A 20,401-nucleotide genomic window follows, 5' to 3' on the forward strand; every position below is an offset into this window, starting at 1 on the left:
CGGAGTTCCTGGCGGACAATTTCCGGTCCTGTGTCAGGTCACAATGCTCGCGCTGAGAGGGTTAAATAGGCTAAAGTCTGTTTTATCACAACACGGAAACACAAGTAAGACTTTATTATTATGTGTGAATGCTTATCAAGTTATCATAAACCATCGCTTTATTTATTTATTTTAATTATACGGTTAATTCAGTGATAATGTTGCTAATGCTAACCTTAGCATAAGAGCTGTTATGAACATTTAAATCTGCTCCTGCAGCTGTAAGAAACGTCACAACAACGTCACATGAAGTGCGACACAAAGACGACACGGTAGGTTTCATATATATATATATATATATTTTATTTTAACAATTAGACTATTTATAGACACTTTACATACATTTATATTCTTTTTATTTAACATATTAACAATATTACAATATATCTCAGTGAATACATGTATATAAATATTATCAAAACATTTAAATAAAAAGGGATTTATACTAAATTAAATATAGAAATATAATAAAGTTAATTACTGTGCATAAAATAAACCATATGAATAATTCTGAAATTAGTTTATTTGACCATTTAATAAATTCAGAATTTCTTTATTTTATTTAAGAAACTTCTACTACAATCATGAAACGTCACCAACATGTGTTATTACATTTGTAATTTACGTTATGAGGTTGACCTGATTGTATTTATTATGAATATTTAACCTTCCTGGTGAAGCTGGTGAAGATGGAGAACCCGTTCAAAGAGCCTCAGAAAGGATGCGTCCTCTGCAGCGTCACAGTGGACTTCAAGAACACTCAGGTGAGTTACACATCTGGTCACACCTGTACATGCCTGTTCACATCTATTCATACGTGTTCAAGAACAAACATGACCTTGTTTCCTCGTCTCCTTCCCAGCTGCTGTCTCAGTTCATCTCTCCTCACACAGGTAGAATCTACGGTCGTCACGTCACAGGTGAGCAGATCGACGTTAAACCGGATCAGAATCCGTCTTCAGGTCCACTCAGTCTCCTTTTGTTTCTCAGGGTTATGTGGAAGGAAACAGAAAGAAGTGTCCAAGGCCATAAAGAAAGCTCACTCCATGGGTACGTTTCACCAAATATCACATTTAATACATTACATTTAATACAATATCACATTTAATAAAACACTTTGGGGTTCAGTCTTTGAGTCTCTGAACCCCAAAGTGTTTTTTTTGCTAGTCACATTTTACTGATTTTCTCTTCAAAATAAAAGTCCTGCTCCTCTACTGAAACAGAACCATGACTAGAAGTAGAACTAGTCTTTAGTGCAGAATAAGTTATGACATCAATCATTAAAAAAGAACGCAGGTTGAATTCCTTTGATCATTCTCTCTACAAATATAAATCAAACATGTTTCAAGTGTCTACAAATGTTAACAATGTTAGAAGAAAGAGGCTCTACGTGTTATAAATATGAATCTATTGACATGTTTCAGCCTCTCCTCTCCAATGATTGATATATTTAAATTAGCTTTTCTCTCTCCAGGTTTCATGTCGGTGACCCACAAACATCCTCAGTTCATGAGGGACCCAAACATCTGTGGAATCAAACATCTGGATTCGTGATCAGTGTTGTTTCATAAAGCTGTCAGAACTGAGGTCACATGGGTCATTATTTTGTAATCAGTCAATCGTTCTTTCATATTTTGTATTAAACATCTGAAAAGAGCAAAAACATTCAACTCGCTGAAATATAAGAAAACATTTGAGAAGATGAAACCATCAAATGTTTGTTTATTGAACATTTTTTATTTGATCAACATGTTAAAGTGTTCGATACATTCATCAGTAGTTAGCTTATATTAGCATAGCAGGCTAACATAATGCCGGTCTCACCGGGGACTGCTTGTGTTCATGTTTGGTTAGTTCTCTCCGCAAGACAAGAAAATACCTTCAAAAATACTTGTTTTCTCAACGGAGTCTGGACCGATCGGTGCTATGCTAAGCTAACATTGTAGCAGCTCCATCAACACTCACCATAACGTCACATAGACGTAAATACGGCAGCGTCTATTCATTGTTTGTACTGTCTGGTTTACACACAAACATGTGCACATAGTTTGGTCCGGTCTCTGATATGAGGTATCGTAGAGCTCTGGTGAACAGACGGCTGCAGGAAGTCAGTGATGACAGGGGGAGGAACTCAACGCTGATAGGCTATCGCGCCGCAGCGTCACGCCATTTTTCCGCCTACGTTTTCACGTTTGGTGTCAGCACACCTTAAGATAGTGGACATGACACCAGCTGAACATTAGCATGTTAGCATGCTAACATAGCAATAGCAGACTCACAATAAAACTAGTTTCTATTCATTAAATTAACGACTGAAACAGTTAACAAAAATCATCTTTATCATTTTTAAACATTGAAGAGAAACAAGTGAACAAGGATTGAATCCCCGTTTGAGTTCCGTCGTTTTATTCTGAAGGCTGGCTCTTCCTGCGTTTCCTGTCCCGCCCCCCCGGCGTCTCCTTCGGTCTCTTCCTGCCGGACCTCGTTTCAGGAGACGGCGTCATGGAGACGGCGTCAGGAACAGGAAGTGAGTCCAGAGTCAGAGTGTGAGAGTGAAACAGAGGAGAGCACAACAGGGACCTGAAGACCTGCTGGAGGACCTGGTCCCTCTGATCCACGGGACCACCTAGAGACAGAGACAGACCTGAACCAAGTCAGAAACCTGAGCCAAGACAGAGACCTGAACCTGAACCAAGACAGAGACCTTTATTTATTAACGATGAACACAGTAATAAAAATATCTGCTCGATGATATTTAAATGTTTTAGAAATCATTTGGTAAAAATGAACAAACAATACATATTAATCATCATTTAATTGTGTAGTAATAGTAAAATATGTTAAAATGATATACTATAAATTTGTTTATTATTTGTAAATTTAATTGTCTGAATAATAATTAGTAAAGATCAAACCTTTTTCTGCTGAACTTTTCTTCTTCTCAACAAGTTTCCTCCTGAGAGTCGAAACGTCACTCTGGAGTGTTTCTACGAGACGTTCACTCTCCTCCAACGTCCTGCAAGCTTTCTGTCAATGAGGAGAGTGAGACGTTAAAATACACCAGCCGATGAGAGTGAGACGTTAAAACACACCAGCCGATGAGAGTGAGACGTTAAAACACAGAAGACGAGAGTGAGACGTTAAAACACAGACGATGAGCGTGAGACGTTAAAACACAGAAGATGAGAGTGAGACGTTAAAACACAGAAGATGAGAGTGAGACGTTAAAACACAGAAGATGAGAGTGAGACGTTAAAACACAGAAGACGAGAGTGAGACGTTAAAACACAGAAGACGAGAGTGAGACGTTAAAACACAGAAGACGAGAGTGAGACGTTAAAACACAGAAGACGAGAGTGAGACGTTAAAACACAGACGACGAGAGTGAGACGTTAAAACACAGAAGACGAGAGTGAGACGTTAAAACACAGAAGATGAGAGTGAGATGTTAAAACACAGACGATGAGAGTGAGACGTTAAAACACAGACGATGAGAGTGAGACGTTAAAACACAGAAGATGAGAGTGAGACGTTAAAACACAGACGATGAGAGTGAGACGTTAAAACACAGAAGATGAGAGTGAGACGTTAAAACACAGAAGATGAGAGTGAGACGTTAAAACACAGAAGATGAGAGTGAGATGTTAAAACACAGACGATGAGAGTGAGATGTTAAAACACAGAAGATGAGAGTGAGACGTTAAAACACAGAAGATGAGAGTGAGACGTTAAAACACAGAAGATGAGAGTGAGACGTTAAAACACAGAAGATGAGAGTGAGACGTTAAAACACAGAAGATGAGAGTGAGATGTTAAAACACAGACGATGAGAGTGAGATGTTAAAACACAGAAGATGAGAGTGAGATGTTAAAACACAGAAGATGAGAGTGAGACGTTAAAACACAGAAGATGAGTGAGACGTTAAAACACAGAAGATGAGAGTGAGATGTTAAAACACAGAAGATGAGTGAGATGTTAAAACACAGACGATGAGAGTGAGATGTTAAAACACAGACGATGAGAGTGAGACGTTAAAACACAGAAGATGAGAGTGAGACGTTAAAACACAGACGAGAGTGAGACGTTAAAACACAGAAGATGAGAGTGAGACGTTAAAACACAGAAGATGAGAGTGAGATGTTAAAACACAGACGATGAGAGTGAGACGTTAAAACACAGAAGATGAGAGTGAGACGTTAAAACACAGAAGATGAGTGAGATGTTAAAACACAGAAGATGAGTGAGATGTTAAAACACAGAAGATGAGAGTGAGATGTTAAAACACAGAAGATGAGTGAGATGTTAAAACACAGAAGATGAGAGTGAGATGTTAAAACACAGACGATGAGAGTGAGACGTTAAAACACAGACGATGAGAGTGAGACGTTAAAACACAGAAGATGAGAGTGAGATTTTAAAACACAGAAGATGAGAGTGAGATGTTAAAACACAGACGATGAGAGTGAGACGTTAAAACACAGAAGATGAGAGTGAGATGTTAAAACACAGAAGATGAGAGTGAGATGTTAAAACACAGACGATGAGAGTGAGATGTTAAAACACAGAAGATGAGAGTGAGATGTTAAAACACAGACGATGAGAGTGAGACGTTAAAACACAGAAGATGAGAGTGAGACGTTAAAACACAGAAGATGAGTGAGATGTTAAAACACAGAAGATGAGAGTGAGATGTTAAAACACAGAAGATGAGAGTGAGATGTTAAAACACAGAAGATGAGAGTGAGATGTTAAAACACAGAAGATGAGTGAGATGTTAAAACACAGAAGATGAGAGTGAGATGTTAAAACACAGAAGATGAGTGAGATGTTAAAACACAGAAGATGAGAGTGAGATGTTAAAACACAGACGATGAGAGTGAGACGTTAAAACACAGAAGATGAGAGTGAGATGTTAAAACACAGAAGATGAGAGTGAGATGTTAAAACACAGACGATGAGAGTGAGATGTTAAAACACAGAAGATGAGAGTGAGATGTTAAAACACAGAAGATGAGAGTGAGATGTTAAAACACAGAAGATGAGAGTGAGATGTTAAAACACAGAAGATGAGTGAGATGTTAAAACACAGAAGATGAGAGTGAGATGTTAAAACACAGAAGATGAGTGAGATGTTAAAACACAGAAGATGAGAGTGAGATGTTAAAACACAGAAGATGAGTGAGATGTTAAAACACAGAAGATGAGTGAGATGTTAAAACACAGACAATGAGAGTGAGATGTTAAAACACAGAAGATGAGTGAGATGTTAAAACACAGACAATGAGAGTGAGATGTTAAAACACAGAAGATGAGTGAGATGTTAAAACACAGACGATGAGAGTGAGACGTTAAAACACAGAAGATGAGAGTGAGATGTTAAAACACAGAAGATGAGTGAGATGTTAAAACACAGAAGATGAGAGTGAGATGTTAAAACACAGAAGATGAGTGAGATGTTAAAACACAGACGATGAGAGTGAGATGTTAAAACACAGAAGATGAGTGAGATGTTAAAACACAGAAGATGAGAGTGAGATGTTAAAACACAGAAGATGAGTGAGATGTTAAAACACAGAAGATGAGAGTGAGATGTTAAAACACAGAAGATGAGTGAGATGTTAAAACACAGAAGATGAGAGTGACATGTTAAAACACAGAAGATGAGTGAGATGTTAAAACACAGAAGATGAGAGTGAGATGTTAAAACACAGAAGATGAGTGAGATGTTAAAACACAGAAGATGAGAGTGAGATGTTAAAACACAGAAGATGAGTGAGATGTTAAAACACAGAAGATGAGAGTGAGATGTTAAAACACAGAAGATGAGTGAGATGTTAAAACACAGACGATGAGAGTGAGATGTTAAAACACAGCCGATGAGAGTGAGATGTTAAAACACAGAAGATGAGAGTGAGACGTTAAAACACAGAAGATGAGAGTGAGATGTTAAAACACAGAAGATGAGAGTGAGATGTTAAAACACAGAAGATGAGTGAGATGTTAAAACACAGAAGATGAGTGAGATGTTAAAACACAGACGATGAGAGTGAGATGTTAAAACACAGAAGATGAGAGTGAGATGTTAAAACACAGAAGATGAGAGTGAGACGTTAAAACACAGAAGATGAGAGTGAGATGTTAAAACACAGAAGATGAGAGTGAGATGTTAAAACACAGAAGATGAGTGAGATGTTAAAACACAGAAGATGAGAGTGAGACGTTAAAACACAGAAGATGAGTGAGATGTTAAAACACAGAAGATGAGAGTGAGATGTTAAAACACAGAAGATGAGTGAGATGTTAAAACACAGAAGATGAGTGAGATGTTAAAACACAGACGATGAGAGTGAGATGTTAAAACACAGAAGATGAGAGTGAGATGTTAAAACACAGAAGATGAGTGAGATGTTAAAACACAGAAGATGAGTGAGATGTTAAAACACAGACGATGAGAGTGAGACGTTAAAACACAGAAGATGAGAGTGAGACGTTAAAACACAGAAGATGAGAGTGAGACACACCTGCAGCTCCGTCTGCAGAGAGTCGTTCATGGAGTTCACGTCGTTCACTTCCCTCAGCAGCCCGTTGGAGGAGAAGAACTTAGAGCTGCAGCAACAGAAGAAGAAAAACATCTGAAGTTACAGGATACTCTGTTGCTGAGTCCAGTGAGTCATCTAGTGGTGACGTTCAGAACTGCAGTCTGACGTTTGGCTGAATATCAAACCGGTCTTTCTTTGCAATATAAAGAGAAAAAACAACAACGTGTTGCTTTAACGCTCTGTGCAATAAAGTACTTGTTCTTTGTCGACGTTGTTTCTATCAGACTGTGGTGGTGGTACCCGTGTGTGTTGATGGTGGTGGTACCCGTGTGTGGTGATGGTGGTGGTACCCGTGTGTGTTGATGGTACCCGTGTGTGTTGATGGTGATGGTACCCGTGTGTGTTGATGGTGATGGTACCCGTGTGTGTTGATGGTGGTGGTACCCGTGTGTGTTGATGGTGGTGGTACCCGTGTGTGTTGATGGTGGTGGTACCCGTGTGTGTTGATGGTGGTGGTACCCGTGTGTGGTGATGGTGGTGGTACCCGTGTGTGTTGATGGTACCCGTGTGTGTTGATGGTGATGGTACCCGTGTGTGTTGATGGTGATGGTACCCGTGTGTGTTGATGGTGGTGGTACCCGTGTGTGTTGATGGTGGTGGTACCCGTGTGTGTTGATGGTGATGGTACCCGTGTGTGTTGATGGTGGTGGTACCCGTGTGTGTTGATGGTGGTGGTACCCGTGTGTGTTGATGGTGGTGGTACCCGTGTGTGGTGATGGTGGTGGTACCCGTGTGTGTTGATGGTACCCGTGTGTGTTGATGGTGATGGTACCCGTGTGTGTTGATGGTGATGGTACCCGTGTGTGTTGATGGTGGTGGTACCCGTGTGTGTTGATGGTGGTGGTACCCGTGTGTGTTGATGGTGGTGGTACCCGTGTGTGTTGATGGTGGTGGTACCCGTGTGTGTTGATGGTGGTGGTACCCGTGTGTGTTGATGGTGGTGGTACCCGTGTGTGTTGATGGTGATGGTACCCGTGTGTGTTGATGGTGGTGGTACCCGTGTGTGTTGATGGTGATGGTACCCGTGTGTGTTGATGGTGGTGGTACCCGTGTGTGTTGATGGTGATGGTACCCGTGTGTGTTGATGGTGATGGTACCCGTGTGTGTTGATGGTGGTGGTACCCGTGTGTGTTGATGGTGATGGTACCCGTGTGTGTTGATGGTGATGGTACCCGTGTGTGTTGATGGTGATGGTACCCGTGTGTGTTGATGGTGATGGTACCTGTGTATGGTGATGGTACCTGTGTGTTGATGGTGATGGTACCTGTGTGTGTTGATGGTGATGGTACCCGTGTGTGTTGATGGTGATGGTACCCGTGTGTGTTGATGGTGATGGTACCCGTGTGTGTTGATGGTGATGGTACCCGTGTGTGTTGATGGTGATGGTACCCGTGTGTGTTGATGGTGATGGTACCCGTGTGTGTTGATGGTGATGGTACCCGTGTGTGTTGATGGTGATGGTACCCGTGTGTGTTGATGGTGATGGTACCCGTGTGTGTTGATGGTGATGGTACCCGTGTGTGTTGATGGTGATGGTACCCGTGTGTGTTGATGGTGATGGTACCCGTGTGTGTTGATGGTGATGGTACCCGTGTGTGTTGATGGTGATGGTACCCGTGTGTGTTGATGGTGATGGTACCCGTGTGTGTTGATGGTGATGGTACCCGTGTGTGTTGATGGTGATGGTACCTGTGTGTGTTGATGGTGATGGTACCTGTGTGTGTTGATGGTGATGGTACCCGTGTGTGTTGATGGTGATGGTACCCGTGTGTGTTGATGGTGATGGTACCCGTGTGTGTTGATGGTGATGGTACCTGTGTGTGTTGATGGTGATGGTACCTGTGTGTGTTGATGGTGATGGTACCTGTGTGTGTTGATGGTGATGGTACCTGTGTGTGTTGATGGTGATGGTACCTGTGTGTGTTGATGGTGATGGTACCTGTGTGTGTTGATGGTGATGGTACCTGTGTGTGTTGATGGTGATGGTACCCGTGTGTGTTGATGGTGATGGTACCTGTGTGTGTTGATGGTGATGGTACCCGTGTGTGTTGATGGTGATGGTACCTGTGTGTGTTGATGGTGATGGTACCTGTGTGTGTTGATGGTGATGGTACCTGTGTGTGTTCATGGTAAGGTTGTAACCGGCCGCGGAGCACGGCGTCGACTCCTTCCAGTACGCCAGCTGCTCCAGTAGACCCAGGTTGTTGACCAGCACGGGAACGTTCACAAACTGCCTTCAAGAAATATATAAATAAATCTATCAACATCACAAACATCATGTTTGAACATCGTTGTCATACTATCAAATATATCATAGGTGTAGTCTTTTTAGACATCTTAATAAGGAATAGCGACGTATTAAACCTTTAAATAAAGGAAACAGGATCCTCATGATTCATGTTTCTTTTTATTTTATGTTTCTTGATGAACTATTTTGTCTATAAAATTGTGGAGAATGCCTCCTTAAGTGACGTCTTCAGACTAAAACTAAAGTTATTCTGTTTAAAATGTTTTTTTTACCTGCTGCGTGAGATGAAGGCGGCGTACTCCATCTTGTGGGTGGAGCCTGTCGGAGTCGACCTGCTAGGGGTCAGCAGCACAAAGATCACATGAGGGTTGGACAGACACGTCTTCAGCTTCTCGTGGACGATCTTCTCTCTGAAAGTCATCTGTTGGTCCGAGTTCCTCCGCTGTCTGTACCAGCCAATCACATCCTCCTAAAGGTGATCAATATAACACATTCTACTAAAGGTGATCAATAGAAACACATTCTGCTAAAGGTGATCAATAGAACACATTCTACTAAAGGTGATCAATAGAAACACATTCTGCTAAAGGTGATCAATAGAACACATTCTACTAAAGGTGATCAATAGAAACACATTCTGCTAAAGGTGATCAATAGAACACATTCTACTAAAGGTGATCAATAGAAACACATTCTGCTAAAGGTGATCAATAGAACACATTCTACTAAAGGTGATCAATAGAAACACATTCTGCTAAAGGCGATCAATAGAAACACATTCTGCTAAAGGCGATCAATATAAACACATTCTACTAAAGGCGATCAATAGAAACACATTCTATGAAAGGCGGTCAATAGAAACAGTCTACGAAAGGCGGTCAATAGAAACACATTCTACGAAAGGCGGTCAATAGAAACACATTCTACGAAAGGCGGTCAATAGAAACACATTCTACTAAAGGCGGTCAATAGAAACACATTCTACTAAAGGCGGTCAATAGAATCACATTCTACTAAAGGCGATCAATAGAAACACATCCTACTAAAGGTGATCAATAGAATCACATCCTACTAAAGGTGATCAATAGAATCACATTCTGTGAAAGGTGATCAATAGAATCACATTCTACTAAAGGTGATCAATAGAATCACAGTCTACTAAAGGTGATCAATAGAAACACATTCTGTGAAAGGTGATCAATAGAATCACATTCTACTAAAGGCGATCAATAGAATCACAGTCTACGAAAGGCGGTCAATAGAAACACATTCTACGAAAGGCGGTCAATAGAAACACATTCTACGAAAGGCGGTCAATAGAAACACATTCTACGAAAGGCGGTCAATAGAAACACATTCTACTAAAGGCGGTCAATAGAATCACATTCTACTAAAGGCGATCAATAGAAACACATCCTACTAAAGATGATCAATAGAATCACATCCTACTAAAGGTGATCAATAGAATCACATTCTGTGAAAGGTGATCAATAGAATCACATTCTACTAAAGGTGATCAATAGAATCACAGTCTACTAAAGGCGATCAATAGAAACACATTCTACTAAAGGCGATCAATAGAAACACATTCTACGAAAGGCGGTCAATAGAAACACATTCTACGAAAGGCGGTCAATAGAAACACATTCTACGAAAGGCGGTCAATAGAAACACATTCTACGAAAGGCGGTCAATAGAAACACATTCTACGAAAGGCGGTCAATAGAAACACATTCTACTAAAGGCGGTCAATAGAATCACATTCTACTAAAGGCGATCGATAGAAACACATCCTACTAAAGGCGATCGATAGAATCACATCCAACTAAAGGCGATCGATAGAATCACATCCTGTGAAAGGTGATCAATAGAATCACATTCTACTAAAGGTGATCAATAGAATCACATTCTACTAAAGGTGATCAATAGAATCACAGTCTACTAAAGGTGATCAATAGAATCACATTCTACTAAAGGTGATCAATAGAATCACATTCTACTAAAGGTGATCAATAGAATCACATTCTACTAAAGGTGATCAATAGAATCACATTCTGTGAAAGGTGATCAATAGAATCACATTCTACTAAAGGTGATCAATAGAATCACAGTCTACTAAAGGTGATCAATAGAATCACATTCTACTAAAGGTGATCAATAGAATCACATTCTACTGAAGGTGATCAATAGAATCACATTCTACTAAAGGTGATCAATAGAATCACATTCTACTAAAGGTGATCAATAGAATCACATTCTACTAAAGGTGATCAATATAATCACATTCTACTAAAGGTGATCAATAGAATCACATTCTACTAAAGGTGATCAATAGAATCACATTCTACTAAAGGTGATCAATAGAATCACATTCTACTAAAGGTGATCAATAGAATCACATTCTACTAAAGGTGATCAATAGAATCACATTCTACTAAAGGTGATCAATAGAATCACATTCTACTAAAGGTGATCAATAGAAACACATTCTACTAAAGGTGATCAATAGAAACACATTCTACTAAAGGTGATCAATAGAATCACATTCTACTAAAGGTGATCAATAGAATCACATTCTACTAAAGGTGATCAATAGAATCACATTCTACTAAAGGTGATCAATAGAATCACATTCTACTAAAGGTGATCAATAGAATCACATTCTACTAAAGGTGATCAATAGAATCACATTCTACTAAAGGTGATCAATAGAAACACATTCTACTAAAGGTGATCAATAGAAACACATTCTACTAAAGGTGATCAATAGAATCACATTCTACTAAAGGTGATCAATAGAATCACATTCTACTAAAGGTGATCAATAGAATCACATTCTACTAAAGGTGATCAATAGAACACATTCTACTAAAGGTGATCAATAGAAACACATTCTACTAAAGGTGATCAATAGAAACACATTCTACTAAAGGTGATCAATAGAAACACATTCTACTAAAGGTGATCAATAGAAACACATTCTACTAAAGGTGATCAATAGAATCACATTCTACTAAAGGTGATCAATAGAATCACATTCTACTAAAGGTGATCAATAGAATCACATTCTACTAAAGGTGATTAATAGAACACATTCTACTAAAGGTGATCAATAGAACACATTCTACTAAAGGTGATCAATAGAACACATTCTACTAAAGGTGATCAATAGAATCACATTCTACTAAAGGTGATCAATAGAATCACATTCTACTAAAGGTGATTAATAGAACACATTCTACTAAAGGTGATCAATAGAACACATTCTACTAAAGGTGATCAATAGAATCACATTCTACTAAAGGTGATCAATAGAATCACATTCTACTAAAGGTGATCAATAGAAACACATTCTACTAAAGGTGATCAATAGAATCACATTCTACTAAAGGTGATCAATAGAATCACATTCTACTAAAGGTGATCAATAGAATCACATTATACTAAAGGTGATCAATATAATCACATTCTACTAAAGGTGATCAATAGAATCACATTATACTAAATAATAGATAGATAGATAATAATAGATATAAATGAACAAACTGAACATTGAGCTGAACACAAAAGGAACTAGAAAATGCATTTCCTGCTGAAAATGCGTTGGAATGCTGAAAGCTGAAATGAATCTCAAAAACATTGCTGAAAATAGATTTAGAAATAGAAAATAGAAATAGAATAGAAAATAGAAAATAGATACTACTACTGCTACTACAAATATCACTACTGCTACAACTAGTACTTATTCAAATGCTACTCATACTTATATTGCGAATAATACTTCTACTACTAATACAACAAATATCACTACTGCTGGAATTCTTTTAAGCTACAGAAACCGTTCGAATATCAAATGTTCAGCTCTTTCAGGAGAGGGGTGACATAACTTCATATTTGTAATCTTTCAACTTTTTGAATTATTCAGCTTTTTGCAATTTCTTTTAAATTGGATATCTATTTTCAGCAATGTTTTTGAGATTCATTTCAGCTTTCAGCATTCCAACGCATTTTCAGCAGGAAATGCATTTTCTGGTTGTATTTAACGTTCAGTTTTCGACTGAAACTCTTTTTAAACATTGCTGACATTGTCATGGTGATTAATAAACGATACATTAAAGTGTGTTTTACCTTCTTACTGTCGGCCAGGATCTTCTTCACAGCGTCAACGTTCACATCTCCAACACTGTTGTAGAAGCTGCAGTCACACACGTCAGGATATCATTACGTGCGTGCGTGTGTGTGTGTGTGTGTGCGCGTGCGTGCGTGTGTATTATTATATATATTAAATGTGGTTTAAATCTCCAGTTCTCACTCGTTGAGCTTGAGGCAGCTGATGTGCTTCTGGACATCTGTTAAAGAAATGAAGATGTTTAATATGTCACAGTGACGACCCTTGAAGTGGAGAGCCCCTTCACGGAGAAAGCTCAGCATACAGCGTGTCCTACGCGTACCATACACCTTATTAAACAGCAACGCCTGGGCTACAAGATCATGGGAGCCGTTTTTACATGCTCCATACACAACTCAAACAATTCAAATAACAAACTATAAAATGACCAAAATATCATATTTCGCCATGAGTGAGCCGAGAGAAAGCGGCATGCTAACAAAGAACGCCGAGATCTCAGAAAGCGAGCCAATTCTACACAGATTCCGGAGATATCTTCAATATTTCTCTCCGTCAAACCATTACCAAGATATGAGCCAACAAACACAAACCGCTTTATCGATTATTATCACAAACGCGTCTCACTTTTCGCTGTTTTCTTGAAGACAAAAGTATAAAATGCCGTTGTTTTAAAGTAAATGTCTTCACTCACTGTATATTTCATATATATATAATAATATAACAGTAAATGTCTTCACTCACTGTATATTTAATATATATATGTAATAATATAACAGTAAATGTCTTCACTCACTGTATATTTAATATATATAATAATATAACAATAAATGTCTTCACTCACTGTATATTTAATATATATATAATAATATAACAGTAAATGTCTTCACTCACTGTATATTTAATATATATATAATAATATAACAGTAAATGTCTTCACTCACTGTATATTTAATATATATAATAATATAACAATAAATGTCTTCACTCACTGTATATTTAATATATATAATAATATAACAGTAAATGTCTTCACTCACTGTATATTTAATATATATATAATAATATAACAGTAAATGTCTTCACTCACTGTATATTTAATATATATAATAATATAACAATAAATGTCTTCACTCACTGTATATTTAATATATATAATAATATAACAGTAAATGTCTTCACTCACTGTATATTTAATATATATATAATATTATAACAGTAAATGTCTTCACTCACTGTATATTTAATATATATATGTAATAATATAACAGTAAATGTCTTCACTCACTGTATATTTCATATATATATAATAATATAACAGTAAATGTCTTCACTCACTGTATATTTAATATATATATAATAATATAACAGTAAATGTCTTCACTCACTGTATATTTCATATATATATAATAATATAACAGTAAATGTCTTCACTCACTGTATATTTAATATATATGTAATAATATAACAGTAAATGTCTTCACTCACTGTATATTTAATATATATAATAATATAACAGTAAATGTCTTCACTCACTGTATATTTAATATATATATAATAATATAACAGTAAATCTCTTCACTCACTGTATATTTAATATATATATAATAATATAACAGTAAATGTCTTCACTCACTGTATATTTAATATATATATAATAATATAACAGTAAATGTCTTCACTCACTGTATATTTAATATATATGTAATAATATAACAGTAAATGTCTTCACTCACTGTATATTTAATATATATATAATAATATAACAGTAAATGTCTTCACTCACTGTATATTTAATATATATATAATAATATAACAGTAAATGTCTTCACTCACTGTATATTTAATATATATATGTAATAATATAACAGTAAATGTCTTCACTCACTGTATATTTAATATATATAATAATATAACAGTAAATGTCTTCACTCACTGTATATTTAATATATATAATAATATAACAGTAAATGTCTTCACTCACTGTATATTTAATATATATATAATAATATAACAGTAAATGTCTTCACTCACTGTATATTTAATATATATATAATAATATAACAGTAAATGTCTTCACTCACTGTATATTTAATATATATATATAATAATACAACAATAAATATCTTCACTCACTGTATATTTAATATATATATATATAATAATATAACAATAAATGTCTTCACTCACTGTATATTTAATATATATAATAATATAACAGTAAATGTCTTCACTCACTGTATATTTAATATATATAATAATATAACAATAAATATCTTCACTCACTGTATATTTGATATATATATAATAATATAACAATAAATGTCTTCACTCACTGTATATTTAATACATATAATAATATAACAGTAAATGTCTTCACTCACTGTATATTTAATATATATAATAATATAACAGTAAATGTCTTCACTCACTGTATATTTAATATATATATATAATATAACAGTAAATGTCTTCACTCACTGTATATTTAATATATATAATAATATAACAATAAATGTCTTCACTCACTGTATATTTAATATATATAATAATATAACAGTAAATGTCTTCACTCACTGTATATTTAATATATATATGTAATAATATAACAGTAAATGTCTTCACTCACTGTATATTTAATATATATATAATAATATAACAGTAAATGTCTTCACTCACTGTATATTTAATATATATATAATAATATAACAGTAAATGTCTTCACTCACTGTATATTTAATATATATATATATATATATATAATATAACAATAAATGTCTTCACTCACTGTATATTTAATATATATAATAATATAACAGTAAATGTCTTCACTCACTGTATATTTAATATATATAATAATATAACAATAAATGTCTTCACTCACTGTATATTTAATATATATATATAATAATATAACAGTAAATGTCTTCACTCACTGTATATTTAATATATATATATATATATATATATATAATATAACAATAAATGTCTTCCCTCACTGTATATTTAATATATATAATAATATAACAATAAATGTCTTCACTCACTGTATATTTAATATATATATATAATAATATAACAATAAATGTCTTCACTCACTGTATATTTAATATATATAATAATATAACAGTAAATGTCTTCACTCACTGTATATTTAATATATATAATAATATAACAGTAAATGTCTTCACTCACTGTATATTTAATATATATAATAATATAACAGTAAATGTCTTCACTCACTGTATATTTAATATATATAATAATATAACAGTAAATGTCTTCACTCACTGTATATTTAATATATATATAATAATATAACAGTAAATGTCTTCACTCACTGTATATTTAATATATATATAATAATATAACAGTAAATGTCTTCACTCACTGTATATTTAATATATATATATAATAATACAACAATAAATATCTTCACTCACTGTATATTTAATATATATATATATAATAATATAACAATAAATGTCTTCACTCACTGTATATTTAATATATATAATAATATAACAGTAAATGTCTTCACTCACTGTATATTTAATATATATAATAATATAACAATAAATATCTTCACTCACTGTATATTTGATATATATATAATAATATAACAATAAATGTCTTCACTCACTGTATATTTAATACATATAATAATATAACAGTAAATGTCTTCACTCACTGTATATTTAATATATATAATAATATAACAGTAAATGTCTTCACTCACTGTATATTTAATATATATATATAATATAACAGTAAATGTCTTCACTCACTGTATATTTAATATATATAATAATATAACAATAAATGTCTTCACTCACTGTATATTTAATATATATAATAATATAACAGTAAATGTCTTCACTCACTGTATATTTAATATATATATGTAATAATATAACAGTAAATGTCTTCACTCACTGTATATTTAATATATATATAATAATATAACAGTAAATGTCTTCACTCACTGTATATTTAATATATATATAATAATATAACAGTAAATGTCTTCACTCACTGTATATTTAATATATATATATATATATATAATATAACAATAAATGTCTTCACTCACTGTATATTTAATATATATAATAATATAACAGTAAATGTCTTCACTCACTGTATATTTAATATATATAATAATATAACAATAAATGTCTTCACTCACTGTATATTTAATATATATATATAATAATATAACAGTAAATGTCTTCACTCACTGTATATTTAATATATATATATATATATATATATATAATATAACAATAAATGTCTTCCCTCACTGTATATTTAATATATATAATAATATAACAATAAATGTCTTCACTCACTGTATATTTAATATATATATATAATAATATAACAATAAATGTCTTCACTCACTGTATATTTAATATATATAATAATATAACAGTAAATGTCTTCACTCACTGTATATTTAATATATATAATAATATAACAATAAATATCTTCACTCACTGTATATTTGATATATATATAATAATATAACAGTAAATGTCTTCACTCACTGTATATTTAATATATATAATAATATAACAGTAAATGTCTTCACTCACTGTATATTTAATATATATAATAATATAACAGTAAATGTCTTCACTCACTGTATATTTAATACATATAATAATATAACAATAAATATCTTCACTCACTGTATATTTAATATATATAATAATATAACAATAAATGTCTTCACTCACTGTATATTTAATATATATAATAATATAACAATAAATGTCTTCACTCACTGTATATTTAATACATATAATAATATAACAGTAAATGTCTTCACTCACTGTATATTTAATATATATATATAATAATATAACAGTAAATGTCTTCACTCACTGTATATTTAATATATATATGTAATAATATAACAGTAAATGTCTTCACTCACTGTATATTTAATATATATAATAATATAACAATAAATGTCTTCACTCACTGTATATTTAATATATATATAATAATATAACAGTAAATGTCTTCACTCACTGTATATTTAATATATATAATAATATAACAGTAAATGTCTTCACTCACTGTATATTTAATATATATATATATATAATAATATAACAATAAATGTCTTCACTCACTGTATATTTAATATATATAATAATATAACAGTAAATGTCTTCACTCACTGTATATTTAATATATATATATATATAATAATATAACAATAAATGTCTTCACTCACTGTATATTTAATATATATATATAATATAACAATAAATGTCTTCACTCACTGTATATTTAATATATATAATAATATAACAGTAAATGTCTTCACTCACTGTATATTTAATATATATATATATAATATAACAATAAATGTCTTCACTCACTGTATATTTGATATATATATAATAATATAACAATAAATGTCTTCACTCACTGTATATTTAATATATATATAATAATATAACAGTAAATGTCTTCACTCACTGTATATTTAATATATATATAATAATATAACAGTAAATGTCTTCACTCACTGTATATTTAATATATATATATAATAATATAACAATAAATGTCTTCACTCACTGTATATTTAATATATATATATATATATAATAATATAACAGTAAATGCCTTCACTCACTGTATATTTAATATATATATATATATATATAATATAACAATAAATGTCTTCACTCACTGTAGATTTAATATATATATATATATATATAATAATATAACAATAAATGTCTTCACTCACTGTATATTTAATATATATATAATAATATAACAATAAATGTCTTCACTCACTGTATATTTAATATATATATATATAATAATATAACAATAAATGTCTTCACTCACTGTAGATTTCCTCGATGGTGATGTTATCAGCCTGAGAGTCACTGATGGTGATCTGCTCCTCAAACTTACTTTCTCCGAGGATCAAACCTTCCTGAAGAGACGACACAAATCAAACAGAATTATTAATATCAGATAAATTAATGTTCTCTGGACGGTTGTTACTGTTTCATAAATCATTATTTATTAACCTGTGTGGCCCTGAAAAAATAAATTAAATGTGCTGTACATAAAATATTAAAATAAAATAGAAGAAATAAAACAGGAGTAAAAACACAAATAATTGGTATTTAAAATAAAACAATGAGGTAAAAATGCATAAATATAAAACAAGTAGCTGATTGTTCAACAGAAAATGATTTTAGTCTATTTAGACATTCATTGTTTCATCTTCAAACACAAATAGTGAAACAAGCCAAATATCCTCTGATTCTTCTCATTGAAAAGTGAATATTTTGGACTTTTGGTTCAATAAAACATAAAATCAGCTTCAGCTCTTGTGACATTGTTTACGTTTCACACACTAAATGATCAGCAGGTCGATCAATGACGAGGTCGATCAATCACCAGGTCGATCAATCACCAGGTCGATCAATAACCAGGTCGATCAATAACCAGGTCGATCAATAACCAGGTCGATCAATAACCAGGTCGATCAATAATCAGGTCGATCAATAATCAGGTCGATCAATAATCAGGTCGATCAATAATGACGTTGATCAATAACGAGGTCGATCAATAATAAGGTTGATCAATAATGACGTTGATCAATAACGAGGTCGATCAATAACGAGGTCGATCAATAACGAGGTCGATCAATAATTAGGTTGATCAATAATGAGGTTGATCAATAATGACATCGATCAATAACGAGGTCGATCAATAATCACGTTGATCAATAACGAGGTCGATCAACAATGAGGTCGATCAATAGTTGCAGCCTAAATGAAAAGTCCAACGAGTAAAACAATAAGATAAAGATATTTAATAACTGCTGGCTTGAGTTCTTTCTTCTTAAAGGTTCGTTGTGGTGTTTGGCGTGTGGCTGTATGAACGAGGCTCCATTCATCACGTATCTCAGTAGAAACAGCCAGTCGGTGGAGGGAGCAGTGAGCACCTCTCCATGTTGATCTTTCACTCATCTAAGAAACACTTGTTGGATTAAATATGATGCCGAATTCACCAGCAGACCCAAACGACTGATACAATGTATTCAATCACATCTCACACGTTGTGCGTCCTTGTTCATAATCGGTATCACTTTAAACGTGAAGGTTTCTGACGGAGTCTGGTGTGTGGAGAGTGTTAACTCTCAGCTTGTTTTTTTAAAAAGTTGCATAAATATCGTGGCGGGAGTTTTATCTTCGCGTAAACAGACACGCCTCTACTTAATGAATAAATCAACGTAATGAAGGTGTTTCTCACCACGTCTGAGTCACTGTTCACATGCTGGAACATCAGAGAAGACAAAACGATCCCGGAGACCCGGATGGTCGGATCCGCCATCATGCTTG

At 33.6% G+C, this 20,401-nt stretch overlaps 2 protein-coding genes across 3 annotated transcripts; one reads left to right on the forward strand and one right to left on the reverse strand.

The window, feature by feature from the left end:
* The first annotated feature begins 17 nt into the window (after nt 1-17).
* On the forward strand, nt 18-1,625 carry mrps18c (mitochondrial ribosomal protein S18C). The gene is made up of 6 exons (XM_079289582.1): nt 18-104; nt 259-311; nt 720-803; nt 902-959; nt 1,030-1,089; nt 1,514-1,625. The coding sequence occupies exons 1-6, from the start codon at nt 44-46 to the stop codon at nt 1,591-1,593; spliced, it is 396 nt and encodes a 131-aa protein (XP_079145708.1). The 5' UTR covers nt 18-43; the 3' UTR covers nt 1,594-1,625.
* A 146-nt stretch (nt 1,626-1,771) lies between these two features.
* On the reverse strand, nt 1,772-20,401 carry abraxas1 (abraxas 1, BRCA1 A complex subunit). Of its 2 annotated transcripts, none has more exons than XM_079289581.1 (9): nt 20,313-20,401; nt 18,891-18,981; nt 13,200-13,236; nt 13,016-13,082; nt 9,160-9,356; nt 8,754-8,873; nt 6,562-6,646; nt 2,955-3,066; nt 1,772-2,665 (listed from the first exon to the last, which is right to left on the reverse strand). In XM_079289581.1, the coding sequence occupies exons 1-9, from the start codon at nt 20,394-20,396 to the stop codon at nt 2,445-2,447; spliced, it is 1,014 nt and encodes a 337-aa protein (XP_079145707.1). In that variant the 5' UTR covers nt 20,397-20,401; the 3' UTR covers nt 1,772-2,444. The 2 variants fall into 2 exon arrangements, with proteins under 2 accessions (XP_079145707.1, XP_079145706.1); XM_079289580.1 differs by having other exon boundaries at nt 1,772-2,683.

This window comes from Melanostigma gelatinosum, assembly GCF_949748355.1.
Source record: "Melanostigma gelatinosum genome assembly, chromosome: 18".
NCBI classification, from domain to species: domain Eukaryota; kingdom Metazoa; phylum Chordata; class Actinopteri; order Perciformes; family Zoarcidae; genus Melanostigma; species Melanostigma gelatinosum.